Source organism: Suncus etruscus, chromosome 7 (genome assembly GCF_024139225.1).
Source record: "Suncus etruscus isolate mSunEtr1 chromosome 7, mSunEtr1.pri.cur, whole genome shotgun sequence".
NCBI classification, from domain to species: Eukaryota; Metazoa; Chordata; class Mammalia; order Eulipotyphla; family Soricidae; genus Suncus; species Suncus etruscus.
The window spans coordinates 103004529-103026743 of record NC_064854.1 but is presented as its reverse complement, the minus strand read 5'-3'; the positions used below and the strand labels follow the sequence as shown (position 1 = coordinate 103026743).

The following is a 22215-nucleotide window of genomic DNA, read 5'->3' as shown; positions in this document are numbered from 1 at the left end:
AGAGGTCTCCTCTTATTCTCGGGAATAAACCTTCCACCATCCTTTTTCCACATCCTCTTTCTTATATATTTAAGAATATAGACACACATGAATTCAGAAAAAAAAGCTTTGTTTTGTGTATATTGTTTCTATCCTATTGCTGCTTGCTTTTTTTTAAGTTAAAATATTTCTATATTCTTTTTTGTTGTTGTTGTTGGCACTCCAAAATCTAGCTTTATTAAGCATATACTGTTAACCTTTGAGGGTTCTATTCTTTTTCTCTTACTATTTTTTTTAATAATTTTTATTTTGACCAAAATGGATTACAAATCATTCACAATAGTATTTTAGGTATTTAGTAGCATCAAATAAAGGGCATTTCCACCACCAATGTTGTCCTCCCTCCACCCCTGTTCCCAGCCTGCATTCCATATCGCCCCTCCTTTGCCCTCCGGGGTTGCTAGTATAAGTGGTCCCTTCTGTGTCTAGCTTGTAAATTGGGTATCGATTCTGTTGTAGTTAGCTTTGGATTTGGTGTTTAAGTCTGATCATCATTAACTCAACTTCACATTCTAAAGACCATTGCTTTGAGGAATCTAGTCTCCAATATGCTTTTTTTTTTTTTTTTGGTTTTTGGTTTTTGGGTCACACCCGGCAGTGCTCAGGGGTTACTCCTGGCTCCACGCTCAGAAATCACTCCTGGCAGGCTCGGGGGACCATATGGGATGCCGGGATTCCAACCGATGACCTTCTGCATGAAAGACTTTGCCTTACCTCCATGCTAACTCTCTGGCCCCTCCAATCTGCTTTTAAGGAAAACTGTTACATAGTATTACACAGTGAAATATGTATTAATGCTCCAAAGGCTAGTTGTTTAAATTCTAGGTCTTCCCTGTAATAAAGTTGTAGTAAAGATTTGTATGCATACTTCTCTTTGTACAGGAAAGTTTGTTTCTCTGACTTTAGCCGTGAGAAATGAGCTTACTGGTCCAAAGAGGGAGAATTTTCTTTTTAATTAGTTGCTGCCTTAGCCAATTCCCATTTTAGGTCTGTGATGCTTTTAACCTTTTGGCCAAAAGTATGGGCTTTAGTGTTATAGCTCTATTAGAATTTATCTAGCAGGCTTTCTGGTTGCTATCAGAAGCCCCCTCCCCCAAGAAAAGTATGGGTTGATTTGTTTGCTTGTTTTTGAATTTACTCATTTCCAAGTGTTTTTACCCTAAGATATTTCTTCTTTTTAAAATAACTTATAGGGGTTGGAGAAATAGTACAGTGGGGAATGCACTGGCTTTGCATGCAATTTACCTGGATTCAAACTCTGACCCCCTGATAATGGGTCCCCAAGCCAGGAGTAATCCCTGAGCACCTCTTGGTGTGTACCCTAATGAAACATTAAATACTTTATATATAAAGTAATTTAAGAATTACTGTATTTCCGGCGTATAAGACGACTTTTGAAACAAAAAAAAAGTCAACCAAAAATAGGGGATTGTCTTATACGCCGAATATATCCCGAAAAATGTTTCAATATGCCGCTAAACGAAACAAAAAAATTAGACTGCAGAGTTTCCAAATCTCTTTCTTGGGGGCTCCCAAACAGAACTCAGGAGATCTGAGGGCCACTTCTGGCAAAACCCAGCTAACCGTGTTGGTGGTTCAGTGCTAGGGTCCGAGGATGGGGTGTTGTTTGGTTCATGTAGTCGGGGAGATTAACTGACGCCACCAGGGAATTGCCAGAAAAGGTGCCTATGATAAGCGACCAATCACTGCAAGGCGGCTTGGGCCGCCTCTCTAACTCAGCCAATCCAAGCAGGCTTTTTATGCATGCAAATTAGACAATGTTCTGGACCCGATTCTATAATGTCAAAAGTCTCTCAGATTGGCCAGAGTCGGAGAGGAAGTCTATTACAGTAGAACCTTTGAACCTTTGCTTGTTGTGATTGGCAACTGTAGTACATACAGTTGCAGCACAGGAACGTTCTGTCTGATACAGCGAATATAGGCCTAAACCTATGTTTTAACTGCAAAATTAGGGGGTCGTCTTATACGCCCAGTCGTTTTATATGCCAGAAAATACGGTATCTAAAATTTGAGGCTAGAGCCGTGGCACAAAGGGTAAGGGTCTGCCTTGCCTGCGCTAGCCTAAGACAGACTGTAGTTACATCTGTGGAGTCCCAGATGGTCCCCCAGCCAGGGGTGATTTCTGAATGCATGACCAGGAGTAGCCCCTGAGTGTCTCTAAGAATTATCTAAAATTCACTTGACTGAAATGTGGAAAAGTAAGTTTGATTTTGTAAAGAAAAATATATGAATATACACGTTCATTTAGGTACCTAAGATCTCAAGTCAGGTTGTCATTAAAATGTAAGTACAACTAGCTTAAACTCTGGGTGATAAAACAATTCTTCAAATCTCTTTGGAAATTAATATGGAAATGACCCATTGCATAACTTATTCCTCTAGAACTTTACCTAGTAATAGTAATTGTCAAAATGTGCAAAAGAATACATTCATATATTCATGCATGACTATTTATTGAATAGTCTAAGGCAATTTTATATAGATAATAAATATAATAACATGTTTCCCACTATTATGAGCTTATATTTTGGTTAAGGATAGCTAACTGAATAGATAAGCAAATATTTATGAATTTCCAGTGTCAGAATGATAGGGATTGAAGCATTTGCATGCAATGAATTCTAGGTTTGTCTTCAGCACTATTAGTTGTCCCTGAGCACAGAGCCAGATTAAAGTCATATGCACAGTCTGGTATGACCCAAAAATAATAATAAAAAAGTCTTTGATATAAGTACTGTTATAAGAATATTATATGCATGCACACTGACAAATGATTAATATTACTATAAAAAAGAAAATAGTTTAAATAATTTACCTATAGGTAAATTATAAGGTTCTTTATAAGTCATGATCCATTCATATGGATCTCCATCCACAGAGGCCACTCAGTGGGTTCTGAGGAAAAATGGTATCAGTGTTCCTCCTGACTTAGATAAATAGATGTTTGCAATATATTATTGAGAGAGAAAAATAAGCAGCATAATTATATGTGTAGTCTTCCATTATGCAAGAACAGACTGTGTAGGCTGTGCTGTGTGTATATGTCTTAATGTTTCTATAAATGTGTGCTGGGATGACCTACAAGTCATCCGTTGCCTGTCCCTCAATCACATAGGTCTTGAAGAGTATCAAGAATAGGTGTCAACTTTATCCTTTCCATGATGTTAAGCATTTAAAAAAAAAAACTTTGCAAGCATATCACATTTATAATAACAATCATCATATACCTGAGGAGGAGAGGCACTGAAGTAAAAATAGAATGGGATAAAGCTCTATCTGCAGAGAAGATTTTCTTTTTTGTTTGTTTGTTTTGTGTTTGACTACACAATCTATTCTCAGGGCTTACTTTTGGTGCTTAGAAGATCAGATGGGGTACAAACAATTGAGCTCAGGTAGTCACAGCAAGTAATGCACTCTGTCCATTATACTATCTCTCTCTAGCCCCAGATATTCTTATGTGATAAAAGATATATAGAGAATGATTTCTTTAATACAAAGTTATTGGGGTTAGAGAGAAAGTTCAGGAGCATACTGCCTGTGTTGCATGTAGCTGGCTCCCAACTGCACATGACACTCGAACACTGCCAGTAGTGATCCCTCAGTCAGTAACAGTCCTTGAGCATGCCCAGATGTGACCCACTATACATCCGCACTCACCCACCAAAAATACATACTTGCAACGGCTGGCTATATGCCAAAGCACATATTGCGCTTGGAATTCAACAGTAAATGGACATATATTCAAGCATAAATAGTTCTGTGGAGTCAAAAGTCAGAAAAGGGGATGGAATATGAGTTTGTTCTCAAGACAGTCTTGAAACTTAGGGTTTCGGCTCATAAGTAAATCTGAGTTACATCTGATAGAGTACAGTTATTCATGTAAATGAAGTAGAGCATCCAGGCAGGGGAAATATCTAATTATAAGTGGGGAATATGTCCTGGCTATGGCATAGCAAGAATCCACTAGGGATAAGAGGGAGGAGCACAGACAAGTCACAACAGGGGATGTGGTCTAAGAGGTGAAGAATAGGAAAGAGGGCCAGAGAGAAAGGAGCCTATAAGACACTTGAAAGAGTGTCTGAAGTGACAGTCAGAGCGACTGCCTGAAGAATTTGGTCTAAATGAGATTTTTTTTAAAAAAAAGGGAGGTTCAGGAGAGAATACAAGGGTTAAGGCAGATACCCTAGAAACATTGGAACTACTTGGTCACAAGTATTGCCAGGTGCCACTCTAGAAATCTCCCACCTGAGAAGCACTTTGGTGTTCCAGGTAATCCCTGGCACTGAGGAGCAGCCTTGTATCCTTAGGCCCTTGCACTGAAGTCAGTCTGGTTGTTTTTTACTGAGAACAGCAGGGAGAAAACTCTCATTCCCAGCCTCCTAAGCAGTGCATGGGAGCCACTTTCATCTAAGAAGAGAGGATTGATATATTCTGGCTTAGGTCTTAGTAGAATCTCCTGGCTTCTTTATTCTAGATGCCAAATATGTTAAGGACTTTATTGAGACAGTAATATGGAGAATTACAATTGTCTAGGCAGGAAATGCTGGAGACTTAATTTAGGTGTTCAATGAAATTGCAATTATACCAATTCTGGTTATACATTGAAGGAAGAACCAATAGAGTAGCCATGATCAGTATGAGATGGCGAGAGGAACAGAGGTGCAGAATTTATTCCTAGATTATGGTTCATGACACTAAGAAAGAGAAAGTGAGGTGAGAGCTGATTCACTTAGAAAAGATGGGAGCTCATCTTTGAATTTTGGTGGTCTAGCTTAGGCCATTTGGAGATAACTTGTTGTTAGTTATATTAGTGATTCTGGAATCCCAAGAATTGTGTCCTGTATTTAGAAATAATCACAAAAACCTGATATTTTTTTTTGGTTTGGTTTTGTGACCACACCCAGAGGTACTTAGGGTTTACTTCTAGCTAGCTCTGTGCTTTTGGCAGACTTGTGAGAGCAAATGGGGTACCAGTGATCAAACCCTGTTGGTCATAGAAAAGGCAAATGTCCAACCCCTTATAAACTTTTTAACATTGATCAGATCCTAGGTCATGAGGAATTTTATTTAACATACTTTAATATTGTTTTACATATTGTTTTTACATTTTTTTATGTTTTTGTGTAATTATCATGTGTTCAGAAAAAGTAGGACTTCTGAGCTGGAGCAATAGTATAGTGGGTAGGTCCTTGCCTTGCATAGACAACCCAAATTGGATCCTTAGTGCCTTTCATGGTCCCCTGAGCACTGCCAGTAGTGACTCCTAAGTTTAGAACTAGGAATAACACCTGAGCCTTGCAAGAAATGACCCACCTCCCCAAAAAAGGAATGTATATTTTTGGGAGAGATTTACTAGAGTATCAAAAATTAAAAAATTCTTTTTAAGAACCATGAATGTCAGGGCCAGAGTGATCGCACAGCTGTAGGGTATTTACCTTGCATGCAGCCAACCCAGGATGGACCCAGGTTCTATTTCTGGCATCTCATATCGTCCCCCAAGCCTGACAGGAGTTATTTCTAAGTGCAGAGCCAGGAGTAACCCCTGAGCATAGCCCCAAAACAAAACAAAAATGATTATTTCTTACTATTTTTATTTTATTGAAGTCTAATAGTAGGCAGTGTTCCTTTGCTTAAATGATAAAAAAAATCATAAAACAGCTAAATATATAGAATATTATAGATAGAAATTTATTATTAAATTGTGTTTGAAATAAAATATTAATTTTAGCCTACTTAATTGGATTATATTAACAGATTAGATGAACCAGAATCATGTTTTAACTCATATGCTTTATTATTTCAGTGTTCCCTAAGATGACAATTTAGTTGGATGATCTACTGAATTAGTAAAAAAGGAATGCTTTTAGGTGATGGTATAACTGAAGAAGGTACTCTGAAGTTCTAGGTTTATACTATCCATAGCATAGTCACTTAATATATCTGCTTATTGGACACTTTATATGTGGCTAGTACAAATTGTGATGTGCTGTATATATAATATATATACATATATGTACATATAGTATAAGGAAAAGCATATTAAATACCAAATTTGCAGTGTTTATTTTGACTGCATATTGAGATTATATTTTTCTAATAATATCTTTATGTAAGCACCAATGTTACAGCAAAGTTGTAGTTGGGTTTCAGTCATAAAAAGTAAAGCCCCCTTCACCAATGCAACTTTCCTGCCACCAATGTCCTCCATCTCTCTCCTCCCCCATCCCCTGTCTCTTTTCAAGATAGGCATTCGATTTCTCTCACTCACTATCATTGTCATGATATTGTTAGTGTAGTTATTTCTTCAATTGCACTCACTACTCTTTGTGGTTAGCTTCATGGGCTTTCATGGGCTAGTCGTTTTGGCCCCCTCATCTCTATGTGTCTGGGCATTCTTACCATACTGTCTTTTATTTTTCTTAAATTCTATAGATGAGTGAGACTAGTGTGTGTGTGTGTGTGTGTGTGTGTGTGTGTGTGTGTGTGTGTGTCCCTCTAACTTATTTCACTCAGCATAATAGTTTCCATGTCCATTCATGTATAGGAAAGTTTTATGACTTCATTTTCATAATAGCTGGAACACAATAATATCCCATTGTGTATATATACCACAGTTTCTTTAGCCACTCATCTGTTATTGGGCCTCTGGGTTGTTTCCAGATTTTAGCTACTGTAAATAGTGCTGCAATGAAGATAGGCATGCAGAGGGCATTTTTGTGTTTTTTTAGTTTTTGTGTTTCTAGTGTATAAACCTAGGGAGCTCAATTTCCAGGTTTTTGGAAGAATTTCTGTATTGTTTCCCAGAAAAGCTGCACTATTGCCATTCCACCAGTAGTGAATGAGAGTTCCTTTCTCTCCACATTCCCACCAGCACTTGTTCTTGTTCTTTGTGATGTGTGCCAGTCTCTGTGGTGTGAGGTGGTACCTCATTACTGTTTTGATTTGCATTACTCTGATGACTAGTAATGTGGAGTGTTGCAAGTCAGCGTCTGAAGAGGTTGATTGATGGAGGGATGGAGGATGAGGACTTTCTCTTCCAGCTCGGAGCAAGCGTCTGCCTCCCTGTCTAGCCGACGGTTCTGAAGTGAAACGACGGGTAAACAGCTCGCAGACAGTCAGGCTCGTGGAAATATTAGCTTTATTCAGTGGACAAGACTGAAGTCCAAAGACTCAGCCTCAGTTCCAGCAAAAAAGCCCCGGCCTTCCACAAACCCTTGTTTTTATCCCCCAGAGTCAGGTACCACCCAATGGTGGGATCAGATACCAATCAATGGTGGAAGCAGAATCAGGTACTACCCTAGGGTGGGGGCAGAATGCCAGGTCACACCCTAGGGTAGGGCACAATCACCAATCAGTTTAGGGTGAGTAACATAGTAATCCCCTAAAATATTTACATACACAACAGTGGAGCATTTTTTCCATTTGCCTTTTGGCCATCTGTATTTCTTCATTGAGGAAGAGTTTGTTCATTTCTTCTCCCCATTTTTTTTTTTTTTTTTTTTTTTTGGTTTTTGGGCCACACCCTGTGACGCTCAGGGGTTACTCCTGGCTATGTGCTCAGAAGTTGCTCCTGGCTTCTTGGGGGACCATATGGGACGCCGGGGGATCGAACCGCGGTTCGTCCTAGGCTAGCGCAGGCAAGGCAGGCACCTTACCTCCAGCGCCACCGCCCGGCCCTCTTCTCCCCATTTTTAATGGGGTTATATGATTTTTTTCCTCGTTAAATTCTCTGTCAGTACTTTGTATATCTTAGATATTATCCGCTTATCTGATGGGTATTGGGTGAATAGTTTCTCCCATTCTGTGGGTGGCCTTTGTAAACTAGCCATTGTTTCCTTTGAGGTGCAGAAGCTTCTCAGTTTAATGTAGTCCATTTGTATATCTCTACTTCCACTTGTTTGGACAGTGGTGTTTCTTCATTGAAGAGGATATTTTTATATATCTCGTTTAATAAAATATCAAATTTAATTTTATTGTCAAGGTTTTTTGATGTGGCTACTGGAAAATATAAAATTGCAGCTCAGATTCACATTGGAAGCAATGTAAATTTGACAATTTCTATTTGGCAGTAATAAGATATAGCATGGTATTTTTTTAATGGCCTGTAAGTTCAGAATGATTTTTTATATATTAAATGGTTAAAACTTTGAGCTATTTACTACATAAAAATTCAAATTTTGGCAATGTTTTTCATTACATTGCAAAAATATTTACCCAATTAAAATGATTACATGTTTTATATTTTCAAGTATTTTATTTTCTTATTATATTAGTCATTACATAATATATTCACTTTTTTCCTTTGGCTTGCAAAACCCAACACATTCCATAAAGTTTGCTGCTCTCTGCTCTGTAAATCAAGTTTAAATTCTAGTTCTTTCCTGTTTATTGCTAGCCAACGTGGTGTTGTCAGTTGTAACTGAGGATAGTAACAATTTCAGTTTTATTATAGGTCCCAGTGAGAAATTGTGTATCTTGAGGATTTATTTGTAAGTGGAAAAGTCCTTTAGAAAGAAAGTTCATATTTTAGAGTATTTCAACTTTGTACCAAGTGGGAGAATACAGATTCAGGTTTACTTTGTCCCAACTTGATAAAATTAAATGTGCACCTGTCTTTAATGAGATTTGTAAATGAGTTTGTGGCTCTGCTACTAATAGCCCTTCCTATGCTCTTTTCTTAAAGTTGAACGAAGAAGAAGATTCAATATAAATGACCGAATTAAAGAACTAGGTACTTTGATTCCCAAATCAAATGATCCGTGAGTACAATTGCATATTAATCTGCATCGTATATTTTTTCTACCTTAATGTTTTTTTCTCATGTGTTGCAAAAAGTGCAGAGTTCTAAAAACTAGAATAAAGAAATTCTCTCTCTTACTTTGGTTCTACTCCTAAATACTTTTTATATATTTATTTTAATAAATGTTATCGAACCAAAATTTTGAAAAGAAAATCAATTTACAAACAAAGGTATTTCGCTTTCATTGTAAAGAGATGGCTTTCTGAAATAAGAGAATCCTTAGTTATAAATGAAACGATACTTAAAGTTACTTTAGCATTTCATGAAATATAGGTCTCAATAGCTACTAAATCATAATTTGTTGAATCATTTGTATAATATTGACATATTTGGAGCTGATACTAGAGACCTTAAGTTTAATAATATTCAATATACCAAGATCCATTATTTTTACCTTTCTGTTTTAGTAACTAGGAAGCAAAAAGTAATTATTAATTCTTTTACAAGTTCAGATCAGCTAATTAATATTTCAGTTTTCAAGTTCTCTTCTATCCCCCATTTCAGAGCTAATAGTTGTAAAGATAATTTTCTTGCCAGCAACATCAGCAAATAACACAACAAATACACAATTTTTATCTGTTAGAAATTGGCCCATTTGAAGTAAGGGGCTAGAAAATATATGTTTTAATGGTTCCCACCAGCATTCTATGAAATTAGCCTTTGAATATGACCTTTTGGCTACCCAATAAAATGTAAAGATGAAATCAAGCATTATTCATTTAAGGCTTATTAAATTTGCTATTCACATTATTGTCAGGGAATTTGTGGCAAAATAAAATAAAGCCGTTTTGCTCATTGTGAGGTGGTTTTGATGAATGTTCAAGCACAATTTCTATCTTCAACATTTTCCTTCCCCCAGGTTTCAAGGAAAGCCGTTTTGAAACTCAAACTATTCAGATTCTCAAGTCTGCAGCTCAAATTTATTCTACTACTAAGGGGCTGTGACCTTCATTTCCTATAGTCAGTCTTGCATGATAGTTGAAATTGAATTCCCATTTTCCTGTTCTTTATCATCTTTCACTTTTTAGCATATTCTTTTAAACTGTAGCATGCGAATCTCTTTAGTAACATATTATGAAATTATGGGGCTGCAGAGAAAGCCTTTATTTGCATATCTTCTTTCTCCATTATGTTAAAATACTTACGTGTTTATAATCTGAACTGATAATTATCTTTAATTGTAGGAATTGTTTTAAGATAAAACAGACTAATCTATTTGGGGAGTTTGCCCATACATGGGTTTTGAAATGGACTTTGAGGTTGCACTGGAGATATCTTGGCCCTCAAAGGTCTCTTGTACTCTAGATTTAAACTTACTTTACCTGAGGACCTATTCACACTCTATGTGAAGACAAAAAGAGTCTCTCTCTCTCTCTCTCTCTCTCTCTCTCTCTCTCTCTCTCTCTCTCTCTCTCTCTCTCTCCCTCTCTCTCTTTCTCTCTCCCTCTCTCTCTCTCTCTCTCCCTCTCTCTCTCTCTTTCTCTCTCTCTCTCCCTCTCTCTCCTTCTCTCTTTCTCTCTCTCTCTCTCACACACACACACAGACACACACAGCATCCCTGCTTGATTGTTCTTACTAGGAAGCAAAACCTAAGATAATAGGATGAAATCAGCACATCTTTTTCAAAAATGAAGTAGTAAGTAGTTGTTTTTTCACATTGCAGTGCTGATTTCTTGTCTTGCTGGCTGGTTCAAGCATTCTTTTTTGTAGTTCTCTCTGAGTTAAGTTTCTGTCACTTTGGTCTCAGCAAGTTGTGCTCACTCTGAATATCCCAGGACACCTCCCTGGGTTGCCATCTTTGGTACACTGTCCCCAAGGGCCAACCCCAGGGAATTCTCCAGGGGCTGTGACTCTGCCTCTCTTGGGAGAACTTCTGTTTTGCTCTTTATCTAACCCATATGAGGATCAATTATTTGGTGGCTTGTTTTAATGGCTCTCTGTTCACACGTACCACCTGATACTTCTGATGTGCTCTTAGCAGCTATAGATTATGAAGTTGGAGATTTTTTTTTACATTAAGTTATATTTGCTTTCTGTATTAGCCTTGTGATTATCCAAAATATTGTCTATACAGGGGCTCAGAATAATTTAAAGACCTGTAGAAATATTAAGTAATATAATGTCATTTTCAACTCTCATTTTTTTTTTTTTTTTGGTTTTTGGGCCACACCCATTTGACGCTCAGGGGTTACTCCTGGCTATGAGCTCAGAAATCGCCCCTGGCTTGGGGAGACCATATGGGACGCCGGGGGATCGAACCGAGGTCCGTCCTACGCTAGCGCTTGTAAGGCAGACACCTTAGCTCTAGCGCCACCTTCCCGGCCCCAACTCTCAGTTTTTTAATCCATTTTTACCTACTAATTTTCTCATCTATGAGTGCATTCAGCAATATTGGTTGCAAACCAAAAGGCACTGAACTCAGCCTGCCTGGGTTTGAATTTTAAAACTTTTCCTTACTGGATAACTGACTTTGAGGAGGAGACTTGAAGTCTTGCATTTTATTTTTCTCATTATTACAAAAGAGGATGAGACCAGAAAATGCCTTCCTAGTTTATTTGTTCTGAGGATACAATCACATAAGAGGAAAATAATATAATGGTTTAGAAAAGTTTCTCAAACTTTGTCCAGGGCTGTACCCTCTCATTTATGAGATATTCTCTGTGTCGAACCTTGGATATTTGGGGGGGGGGGGGTCCATATGACTCTTAACTGAGAAATTCTAGTATAGGATGTAGAATCTGGATTCAGAAATTTTAGCTTCCTCGATTTACATGTTAGTTCCTCACTGTATGACCTTGGATAGATTACTTCTCTGTCTTAGTTATTTTTATTTTCAAAGTGAGGGTAATATTAGTGACTATCTATCGAGGCTCTTATGATAAAGTGAATCACAAAATATGTTTTTTTTTTCCCAGTAAAAATACATTTTATTTGGAGGTACTGAGGAAGGTGAGGGAAAGTGTAAGAGAGTAACCCACTTAAGGAAGATTCTCCAATGACAGAGAGAGCACACATTCCAGAGTTAAAAGTATAAAAGTACACATCTCAAGAGGGGAAATGTGGCCAACATGGGCGTCAGACACCTTGTGCATGAGCTGGCAATATACATGTGCCACAAAATACTTTTAAAAGAATCTGGCACATAGTAAGTGCTATTTAAAGGTAACTTTTATAAGTGTTATGTTGAGCCCTTTCCACAGTTCCTGCTCTATTATTTGAGTTGTATTTTAGACAGCACGTTCATATGAAGTACCTCCTTTGATTTTAATAATTTGTATCCTTGTGGCTGCCGCTACAAGTTTGTATCACTATTTATAAAAGAGAGAATGAAAACGGAGGTTAGATAATTTGCCTATGAAAATTCACGATAAAGTCCAATGATGTCATGTTCATTCCACATACAATCAAATATGGGGTCTAATGGACTTTCTTTCTTTTAACCAGGGCTTATTTTGTCTGGCTGGGTGAATTAACTTTAATAGTCCAGAATAGTGTTTAAAAATAATCATTCTGTAACCAACAAACCTATTAAGTCTAGATTCCCCTACATAGTAACACTGTGACCTCAGGCAAGTCAGCCAATCTGTTTTCACACTTTAACAATATCCCGCACTTTCAAAGTGCTTGTTTGGGTGAAGAAAGATAAGTATAAGAAGTGGGTGGGCAGTGGTTAGCCCCTGGCAGCATTCATTCAGCTAATGATAGCTATTATCAACTTCTAATTGTTACCATATCCCTGGACATTGAATGCTCTGAATATTCTGAATTTTCATTGAACCTCAAATCCTACAAAAATCTATTTCCTTCCATTTTTATTGCAGAGACATGCGCTGGAACAAGGGAACCATTTTAAAAGCCTCTGTAGACTATATCAGAAAGTTGCAACGAGAACAACAGCGTGCAAAAGAACTTGAAAACCGACAGAAGAAACTGGAGCATGCCAATCGGCATTTGTTGCTCAGAATTCAGGTACATGACATAGGTTGATAAAATTTACTCCACATTTATAATGGGAGAAAAAAAGTTTATAATGAGTCTGGAGGAAGTTTCTTTCCATGACCCTACTATAGTCAACACTCATTATTTATGGATTCCTTATTTCTGAATTAGCCTACTTTGGTTACAGATGTATTTGTAATTGTCAACTCACTATTTTTGTTCTAATCTTGGTCATTTAAGAAAAGTGCAGAACAATTGACAGGCTTGAGTTGTCCCAGATGTTAAATCTACTCGTGTAGTCTGGTTAAGATTGAACCATGCAACACTCTACCTTTTTCTTCCAGTCCACATTATTAAGCAAGTGCTGTTTTGACAGCTATTCAGAGTAATTTTTCCCCCACATTTTTAAATTTTTTTTCTAGGTGACTTCTCCAATTAAGATGGCCTTTAAGCAGAGAGCTGAAGTCATATTCTTTAGCATTGTGAAGCCTACAAAATGTCTTAGGGAGTTGAGTTTGTCCAGGTATAGCATGAGTGAGTGCTGTAACCTGAGTCCCATATTAGGAGTCTTTGAACAGGAGCACCCAGAAAATGAAGTTGCATGTTGATTAGATGATGAAAGGTGGCCAGTCACAGATTTGAGCCAAATTCTATATTTCCTTTAGGATGAGTGGTTTTGTTTTCACTTGTTCAGTATTCACAGTGACTTTCTTGATCCATTTGTACAAGTCTGATAAAAACAGCACCGACTTAGACAATAAGCACTTTTTCCCTCAGTTCTGGAAGTTAGGGAGTCTCAGATTTGCACTTGATCAAAGACAGATCTCCTTTTGTGCCTTACACAAAGAGGAAAGTCTCTGTGATCACTTTTTAAAGGGTTCTCATTGTCTAAAAAAACCTCAAAATTCCATGTCCAAATCGCATGACAAGACAATGAAATGTGAGTGTATTAAGTGGAGATAAAGAGCCCAGATATTCATAGGAATAATTATGCATAACAATAACTATGCTGTATAAGTAGAATTAACCATAGCTGTTAAATATAAGCATAGAATTTAGTGGAGCTGAGAAACCATTATCAAAGTTCATGTTAGGAACCCTCTTTCTACTCTCCTTGCCCAACTCATTCCCCCCAGGCTTCATCATCACCAACATATAAAATTTGGAAACATTGCAGATAGAGAAATAATAGCATATATGCCTTTCACTTATGTAATGCTTTATTCTTAGAAGGAGAAATGTATTTATTTTACTATAAGGATTTGATTCTACATTTCAGTTAGTGAGGGTACTAGTAAGCATAAACATGAGATAGAAGCTCTCTTTTTTTTTATCATCAGCTCCTAGTATTCTTAGGCACTTTGCCTCTCATCCTGAGTTTGCAAGGGCATGGCTTCCATTCTTGAGAAAAAGGAAAGTCTGCAAGAAGAATTTTCATTTACTTGCTGACTCAGAAGACAATCTACCACTCAACACTGCACTTCCTTTTTGAGTAGATGGGTACCACCACCCCTCCCCACCATATCTGCTTTCACTGCATTGTCTGCAGGGGCCAAGAGTTAGAGGCTTTTCCTCAGAGTGCCTGTCAGAATTTCTATAGTGAAGCAGAGATTTTATGTCATTTGAAAATTCTCCCCCCTTTTGTTTGCTTCATAATCCTATTTCTTTGTTAGTAATGCCTGGGTCTTTAATCTTTTGAATTTGATGGGCCCAAGTTCATTTATAAATGCTCTTGATACTGATGAGTTGTACTTGTACTGATAACTCATTAATTCAAATGGTTGTTATACTATCACTGTGTTTATTTTATTTTATTTTACTTTATTGAAACTATTGTGAGCTACAGAGTCCTTCATAGTTGGTTTTCAGACATACAATGAGGGGCCAGGGAGATAGCATGGAGGTAGGGCATTTGCCTTGCATGTAGAAGGATGGTGGTTTGAATCCCGGCATCCCATATGGTCCCCTGAGCCTGCCAGAAGTGATTTCTGAACATAGAGCCAGGAGTAACCCCTGAGTGCTACTGAGTGTGACCTGCCCCCTCAAAACAGACATACAATGAATCAGAGGCAGTCCTACAACCAGTGCTGACTCCCTCCACCATGTTTCCAAGGTATATCTCAAACACAACCCTTTACCCCACCTCCAGCCTGCCAGTATAATAAAGGTCCATTTAAAGTTTAGATTAGTAGAGGTTGGGTCTCTTGATTCCATCATTGTTACCTTTGGCTTGGATATCTGGTTCTGTCCTATTTAAATTTTTTCTCTACCAATGCACCTGAGACCACTTGACTTCTGGCCTGCATCCTTTCATATTTGAGTTTCTCCTCCTTCCTCAGTTTCTTTCCTTCTCTGTGCCATACTCTGAGACTAAGCGTGTTTGAGACAACTCCCATTTGGATCAATGCATTTCTTTATGTGGTTATACCACATATAAGTGTATCATTCTGTATTTATCCTTCTTCTTCCAGTTTACTTCATTTAACATAATAACTTCTAGTTCCATTTGTGTTTCTACAAACTGCATTATTATATCATTCTTTATAGCTATGTAATATATATAACACCACATCTTTATGATACACTCATCTGTTATTTGATATCTAGGTTGATTCCAAGTCTTAGCTATTATACTGAGTGCTGCAATGAATAGCGACGTGCATACATCCTTTTGGATGAATATTGTTTTGTCCTGGGATAGATACCCAAAGGAGAGTTTTCTGGGTCATATAGAAGCTCAGTTTTGAGTTTACTGGGAACCCTCCATATTGTTTTCCATAGGGGTTAAACCAGGCAGCATTCCCACCAGCAATGAATAAGAGTTCCTTTCTCACAACAACCCTGTCAACAGAGATTGTTTCTAGTGTTTTTGATATGTGCCATCTTCAGTGGTATAAGATGATATCTCATTATTGTCTTGATCTGGATTTCCCTAATGATAAGTGATGATGAACTTTCTTTCATGTGTTTGTTGGCCATCTGTTGGTCTTCCTCAGAGAAATATCTGTTCATTTTATCTCCCCATTTTTTTGATGAGTTTATAGATTTTTGAGGAGTTAACCTTTGTGAGTACTTTGTATATCCTAGATAGCAAACCTTTATCTGATTTGTTGAGTGCAAGAATTTTTTTCCCATTCAGTTAGCCATCTTCTAATTTTAGCCTGTGGTTTTATTTTATTTTTTTTGCCATACAAAAACTTTTTGGTTTGATATAGTCCCATTTATTCAGATTTTTCAAACCCTGCTTTATGGGGACAGAATTTATATTCTTTGAAGTTTATCTTTTTAATATCTTTATTTAATAACCATATTAAAAACATGTTTGTAATTGGGTTTCAGTCATAAAAAGAACACTTGAATTGAATTCAGAGAAAGATCTAGGATATCCTGTACCAGAGATTAAACGTAGTATTTCTGGAGCATATGTCTTCAGGCTTATGAGCAAGATTGAGAAGCAACATCATCATGGAGAGCAATTTTTCCTCTGAAGGAAAACAAAGTAACCTACCCCAAAGTTAAATTTCGTTATCACATGTTTCTTGTATCTTTAACTTAGGAAGGATGCTATTAGGCCTTGTTAGAAGTAGAATTGGGGCATTTGTTGACTTTTCATGAATTTTATGAAATAAAATTTATAAACAGTTCTAAAGAAAGCAAAAAAAATCATTTAAAAGAACACATATATTTTCTAAAACTCAACTCATATACTTGCTAATGATACCTATATTATTTTCATGAATTTTATGAAATAAAATTTATAAACAGTTCTAAAGAAAGCAAAAAAAATCATTTAAAAGAACACATATATTTTCTAAAACTCAACTCATATACTTGCTAATGATACCTATATTATGTGCCTTAAGAAATCCAGAACACAATTTGAGAGAAGTTTTAGGCTCATAGCTAATTGAGTAGAAAGCTCGGAAATTTTGCCATGCTTCCTTCCTCCCTACCCCATCCAACTTCCCAGTTATCAGTGCACTTCCCAGGAAGCAGACAGTTGTGAAAATTAAAAAGGCTTCTGTGACATATCATGACATAATCACCCAGAGCCCTTAACTCTCATGATGGTTCACTCATGTTATATAACTCCACTGCATCTGGGCAAATGCATATTCTCTGTTTCCATCACAGCAGCAAATTTACAATAGATTCACTGACTCCAGATCTTCTACGCTTACAATGTAAGTGACTGATTTGTACTTTTAATTTTAGGAACTTGAAATGCAGGCTAGAGCGCATGGACTTTCCCTCATTCCCTCCACTGGTCTCTGCTCTCCAGATCTGGTGAATCGGCTCATCAAGCAAGAACCAACCCTGGAGAACTGCAACCAGGACCTCCTTCAGCATCATGCAGATCTGACTTGTACAACCACGCTGGATCTCACTGATGGCACCATCTCCTTCCACAACAACCTCGGGACGGGGACTGAGAATAACCAAGTCTACAGTGTTCCTCCCAAAATGGGATCCAAACTGGAAGACATCCTCATGGATGATACTCTTTCCCCTGTCGGAGTTACAGATCCACTTCTGTCATCAGTGTCCCCTGGAGCCTCCAAAACAAGCAGCCGGAGGAGCAGCATGAGCATGGAAGAAACGGAGCATGCTTGTTAGCAATCCTCCCTGCTCTGCACCATCACAAACTGCTTCCTTTCTTGATTAGTAGATTTAAGAATATACCTGGAGGATTTTTCCTTGAGAATTTTCCTTTAATATGAATTTTTTTCATGCTTTATCAATAGCCCAAGATATATTTTATTTTTAGAATTTTGTGAAACAAAACTTGTATATTCTATTTTACAACTACAAATGCCTCCAAAGTATTGTACAATGAATGTACAGTATCTGTGAACTGAATTCACCCCAGACTTTAGCTTTCTGAGCAAGAGAATTTTTGCATCAGAGTGACCTCTGTCCCTTTTTATTCAGGGGAAACTTGGTTTGAGATTTTTATGCCTGTGCTTTCCTTGAAAATTAAATGTAAAATTTAATTGAAAGAATGTAAGGCAACAGAGAGAGTGAAAGAAAAAAAGACAACAGAGGGAGAATGAAAGAAAGAAAAGAAATCCTTGCAATTTTATTCTTGACTATTTTGTAAATGTATTCATTCATCGGTACTGCCTTAAAGATACAGTACCTAGCATCATTTACTCTTTGTACTGCAAACTATTTAAATACTATATTCAGTCAAAGAAAAATATATGTAAAACCATTTCTCTGAGGATAGTCATGTTAGAGAGCAGAACTTATCCCTTACTTAGGTACAACTGAAATTGAAGAGAGACAGACCAAGGCTCAGAAATGTAGGGTCTACCCTGGTTTTTTTAATTCTTTGCTGTAACAGTTTTTCTCATCAATGGATGTGATCCAGTTTTTCATAAGATATATTTTATTCTGAAATGGAAATCAGTGTTCACTCAAAGTAAAATACGGAGGAGCACTGAAAGTTTAACGTTTCTGTTTTTGTTTTTGTTTTTGTTTTTTATTTTCGGTTTTGTTTTGTTTTGCTTTTGATAAGAAAATTAAACTGGGTACATTTCTAATTGGCTCTTCTATTTTTATTTTTAAATCGTTTCATTGTTCATTTGATTTGTACTGATTCCTTATCATCATTCTTTACAATATGTTTGTATTAATTTGTAAGAATATGCATTTACGATGGAAAGTTTTCAATATTTTTACAATTCACTGGTGGTTTTCTGCATCCTTTATATACATACACGTGAAAGAAGACTTTTATGCAAGGTCTTATGTTTGAAGAGAGCTTTGCAAATATTTTGTATTTTACAATCTCACTCAGAACTGTTTTCCACACATTTAAGGTGTAGTATTAATAGGTTAAAACCAGCTTTTTAGAAAAATAAACGTACATATTTATTTTTAGTGATATAAAAATAGCAATATTCTTGGAGACTGATATCTGTAGTGCTAATACACCCATTACGGTTCTTTAAATTGGGCTTGATTTCAGCAAACTTGCTGAGGTTTTTTTAAAGAGGGGAATAATGTATTGGCAAATTACTGTTACTTGATAACAATGTTTTAACAAGCAGCAATGTTGTAAATTAGTTTCAGTGCATTATCTACTTGTGTAGTCCTATGCAATAACAGTAGTGTTACATGTATCCTATCAATCCTAGATGTTTTATACAGATGACATATGGTGTTAAGAGGCAGGCTGAATGGAATTTCTCAGTAGCAGCCTACAGTTGAATAGCAAGTGGCATAATACATATCCATTCAGAATGAAGTGCCTTAAATATAGCAGTAGTCTTTTTTGGACTAGCACTGACTGAACTGTAATATAGGAGAAGATTTCAAGATGGTATCTATAGCTAAAAAGAACGTATAGCATGGTGCCTATGTAGACAATATAAGAGCTTCCAATTTTCCTTCAGATATTTTTAATATTAAATATATTTTAGTGACAGTGCCAACTTCTTTCATCAAAAAACCTTATTCCAGAGGTTTTTTTTTTTTAAAAAAAAGACAGAAAATGAATTTAAATATCAAATGTGAATTGGTGATGGGTATTGAAAGGTTCAGATAGAAAGAGTGATTGTAAGATGTGTATGAATGGATGGCTTACATGAAAATAATCAACTGCATCATTCCCGTGCACGTTGGGCAATGAGAATCCTTGAAACCATTGATGATGCTATCAGTTTTATAGCTTTATTACTTAAGGGGGTAGGGAAAATTTGTTCCCATTCTTTCAACCCTCTTAACTGTATAGCTCTTCTCCTAGAATAGTAATGCAAATCTGCATGAACAGCTAATTGTACCATAGTGTTCATTGATACAATCATAGCATTGTCTATTTTTCTCTTCATATTTATATGGGGGGAGGGGGTTTTGAGTGCAAATGTCAAAGATTGCACTGGTATGATGCTAGTTTCCTTAGCTGATTTTGAGGGGTCTTAAAGTAGAGCAAGGTTTACTCACCTATCAGCTCAGAGATTGTGGCCCAGGTTAAGTGATCTACTAGAAAGCATTGTTGAAAGAAATGGCATCTTTTACCACTGCCCTGATTAGCAACTCCTGAACTCACCATTAACTGTGTTCATTCCCTTTCTTAAAGGACAGTTTCTAGGAATGACAGGTGAATTAGTCAGGAGAATGCTGCAACCTTAGGGGTGGTTTTATTTATTTCTTTTTTGCCAAATAGAATGTGGATTCATTTTAGGGACTTGTTCAGCCAAGAGGTTGTGGTTTGGGCTCGCCATTTCAAACAATAAGAGAATGATCCTTACCTATCCTCCCTATCCCTGGGTGTATAATTTTGACTTGGGGTTGGGCCTCCATATGGAGTGACCAAAATGCCAAACTTGTCTACCTGCCTCAGGGTCAGGCCATGGAAATACCAAAACTGACTTTGCCAAAAAATAACAACAACAAAAACAAAACAACCAACCTGGTCATGCATAGGATGACAAAGTTCCTTCTGGTTGTTTTTTAAAATACTACAGCAATAAGAACAAACTAAGTACATAGGAAGTTAAAAAAGACATGAAATAAAGCACAAAGGAATGTACTTATTAATATTTTTCAATGCACTGGGGAAAAGTTGATGTTGATACAGTATATTGAAAAACCTATTTCTTGAAAATAATTACAAAATATTGTCTCTTGCGGACACTTGGTACTGTAATGTTAATAATAGTCCTTTGCTGCTGGTTGCAGCAATAATTTCTGTATGGTCCATAGCACTGTATATTATGGATCAATATTAATGTATCCAATGAAATATTGAACTGTTGTTCTTGATAGCCTCATTAAAACATTTGGTTTTTCACATAGTGGTGACCAATTGTCTTTAGTTAATGCCAATTTTGTTTGCCTTATACAAAAATAGCAGTACATATTTTCCTCTGATTTAATGAATAACAAATTTCATGAAATATTGTAAATACCAATAAGTACTTTTTTTTGTTTTAAATAACACTCTCAGATGTAACTTTTAAATCTAAACCACTTTTTATTCATTTATAAGTACCACTCAGGTCAGCTATGCAACGTTTTCCCCGTTAAATTTCAGGAGATTTTTAAACTGCCAAAAACACAAAATATTCACTTCATATACAGAATTTTTATTTTTAAATATTTCAGTGAAATAGTTTTACAACAAGAGAAATTGTCTGAGGCACCTTGGCATATTTAAGAAAAAGTAGGATTTTTTAAATGCAAATTTACAATAACAAAAGCTAAGTGTACATACCTTGGTTGCCAACTGCTGACTTTTTTTCTTAAATCATCATTTAGAATCATTTGATAAATGTTGGATTTGACTTGGAAAATGTCAAACAACACATATTTTTATTTCCTTGCTAGACCTTAAACTTATGCCCTCTTAATAAAAACAAATGGTTTAACCTTTGGAGAAATTAGTAAGAAAGATCCTGTAATGAATGCGTTTGATCTGATTGTCAGCTTTTCGCAAAGTTTGATATTTGCTTAAATTATAATAAGCAATAATTGAACCATAGAAATGTGATTGTATGCTATTTTTCTATATAAAATAATTTTGTGGGCAACACTAATAACAGGTAAGTTTGGGCTATTCATCTCAAAAGTAGAAAGAACCAAGTTTCTGAGCTGTCATTTGCTGATTTGCAGTCACTTCACAGTCTCTTAGAATCCTTAATCTTTTTATTGACCCTTTACTATCTCTGAAATCAATCCAACATGTGTTACATGGGTTGTAGCATTGCTACCTGAGTAACGTATTAATTTATTTACAGCTTATGTGACTTCATTTGACATCTATAGACTTATATTCCTTAAAGTTGTAATTCAATTTATTTTAAATTTATAAATGTATACGATGGGAAAACTTGAACTCTCTACTAAACTTTCTGATTTGAGTCTTACCTCAGCCCTTATTCTACTATGTGATTTTGAGTATGTTACTTAGTTTTTCTCTGCCTATGTTTTCTTCTGTCCATTGAAGGTAGCAAAAGTAGTTGCAATATAGTGGTCTTGTGAGAACCATTTAAACATACTTGAATTTTTTTTGGCAGCACCTAATGATAATAAATGATAGCTGTCATGCTCAGCATTGTTAATAAAACGAAATTCTCTCCGGGTCACTAAAATCATCCATATCAACAATGAAATGGACATTTTGACAACGCTGATTATAGAATAATGTGGCTAACATGTGTGTAAAGTGACAAGGTGACAGAAAGTGTCTACTTTTGAGAAAGGACTTTGCTGTCCCTAGGATCAAGATGAGTAGAAAATATTAATAAATCCAGTGAATCACATTTGAAAAACCTCTTCACAGATTTCCGTAGAATTTAGTTTATGTAAACTTCCATAATATCCTGTATGTCTCTGCCATGAGAATGTTATCCTATATTTTTATTTCCAGAAAATATGCTTGCTAAAGCTAACATACTAGTATGCTCCCT

At 36.4% G+C, this 22215-nt stretch overlaps 1 protein-coding gene and 1 non-coding gene across 3 annotated transcripts in view; both read left to right on the top strand.

Moving 5' to 3' along the window:
• The window catches only part of MITF (melanocyte inducing transcription factor), a 237904-nt gene extending 219801 nt beyond the window's left edge, over nt 1–18103 (top strand). For both annotated transcript variants that reach the window (XM_049777247.1, XM_049777246.1), the window contains exons 8-10: nt 8744–8819; nt 12682–12829; nt 17015–18103. In XM_049777247.1, the coding sequence (XP_049633204.1) occupies nt 8744–8819; nt 12682–12829; nt 17015–17416 (626 nt within the window). In that variant the 3' untranslated portion in view covers nt 17417–18103. The remainder of the gene's footprint in view (nt 1–8743; nt 8820–12681; nt 12830–17014) is intronic.
• Nucleotides 1068–1128, top strand: LOC126014591 (U7 small nuclear RNA). The gene has a single exon (XR_007497613.1). It is a non-coding gene; the product is annotated as a U7 small nuclear RNA (small nuclear RNA).
• Nucleotides 18104–22215: the final 4112 nt, after the last annotated feature.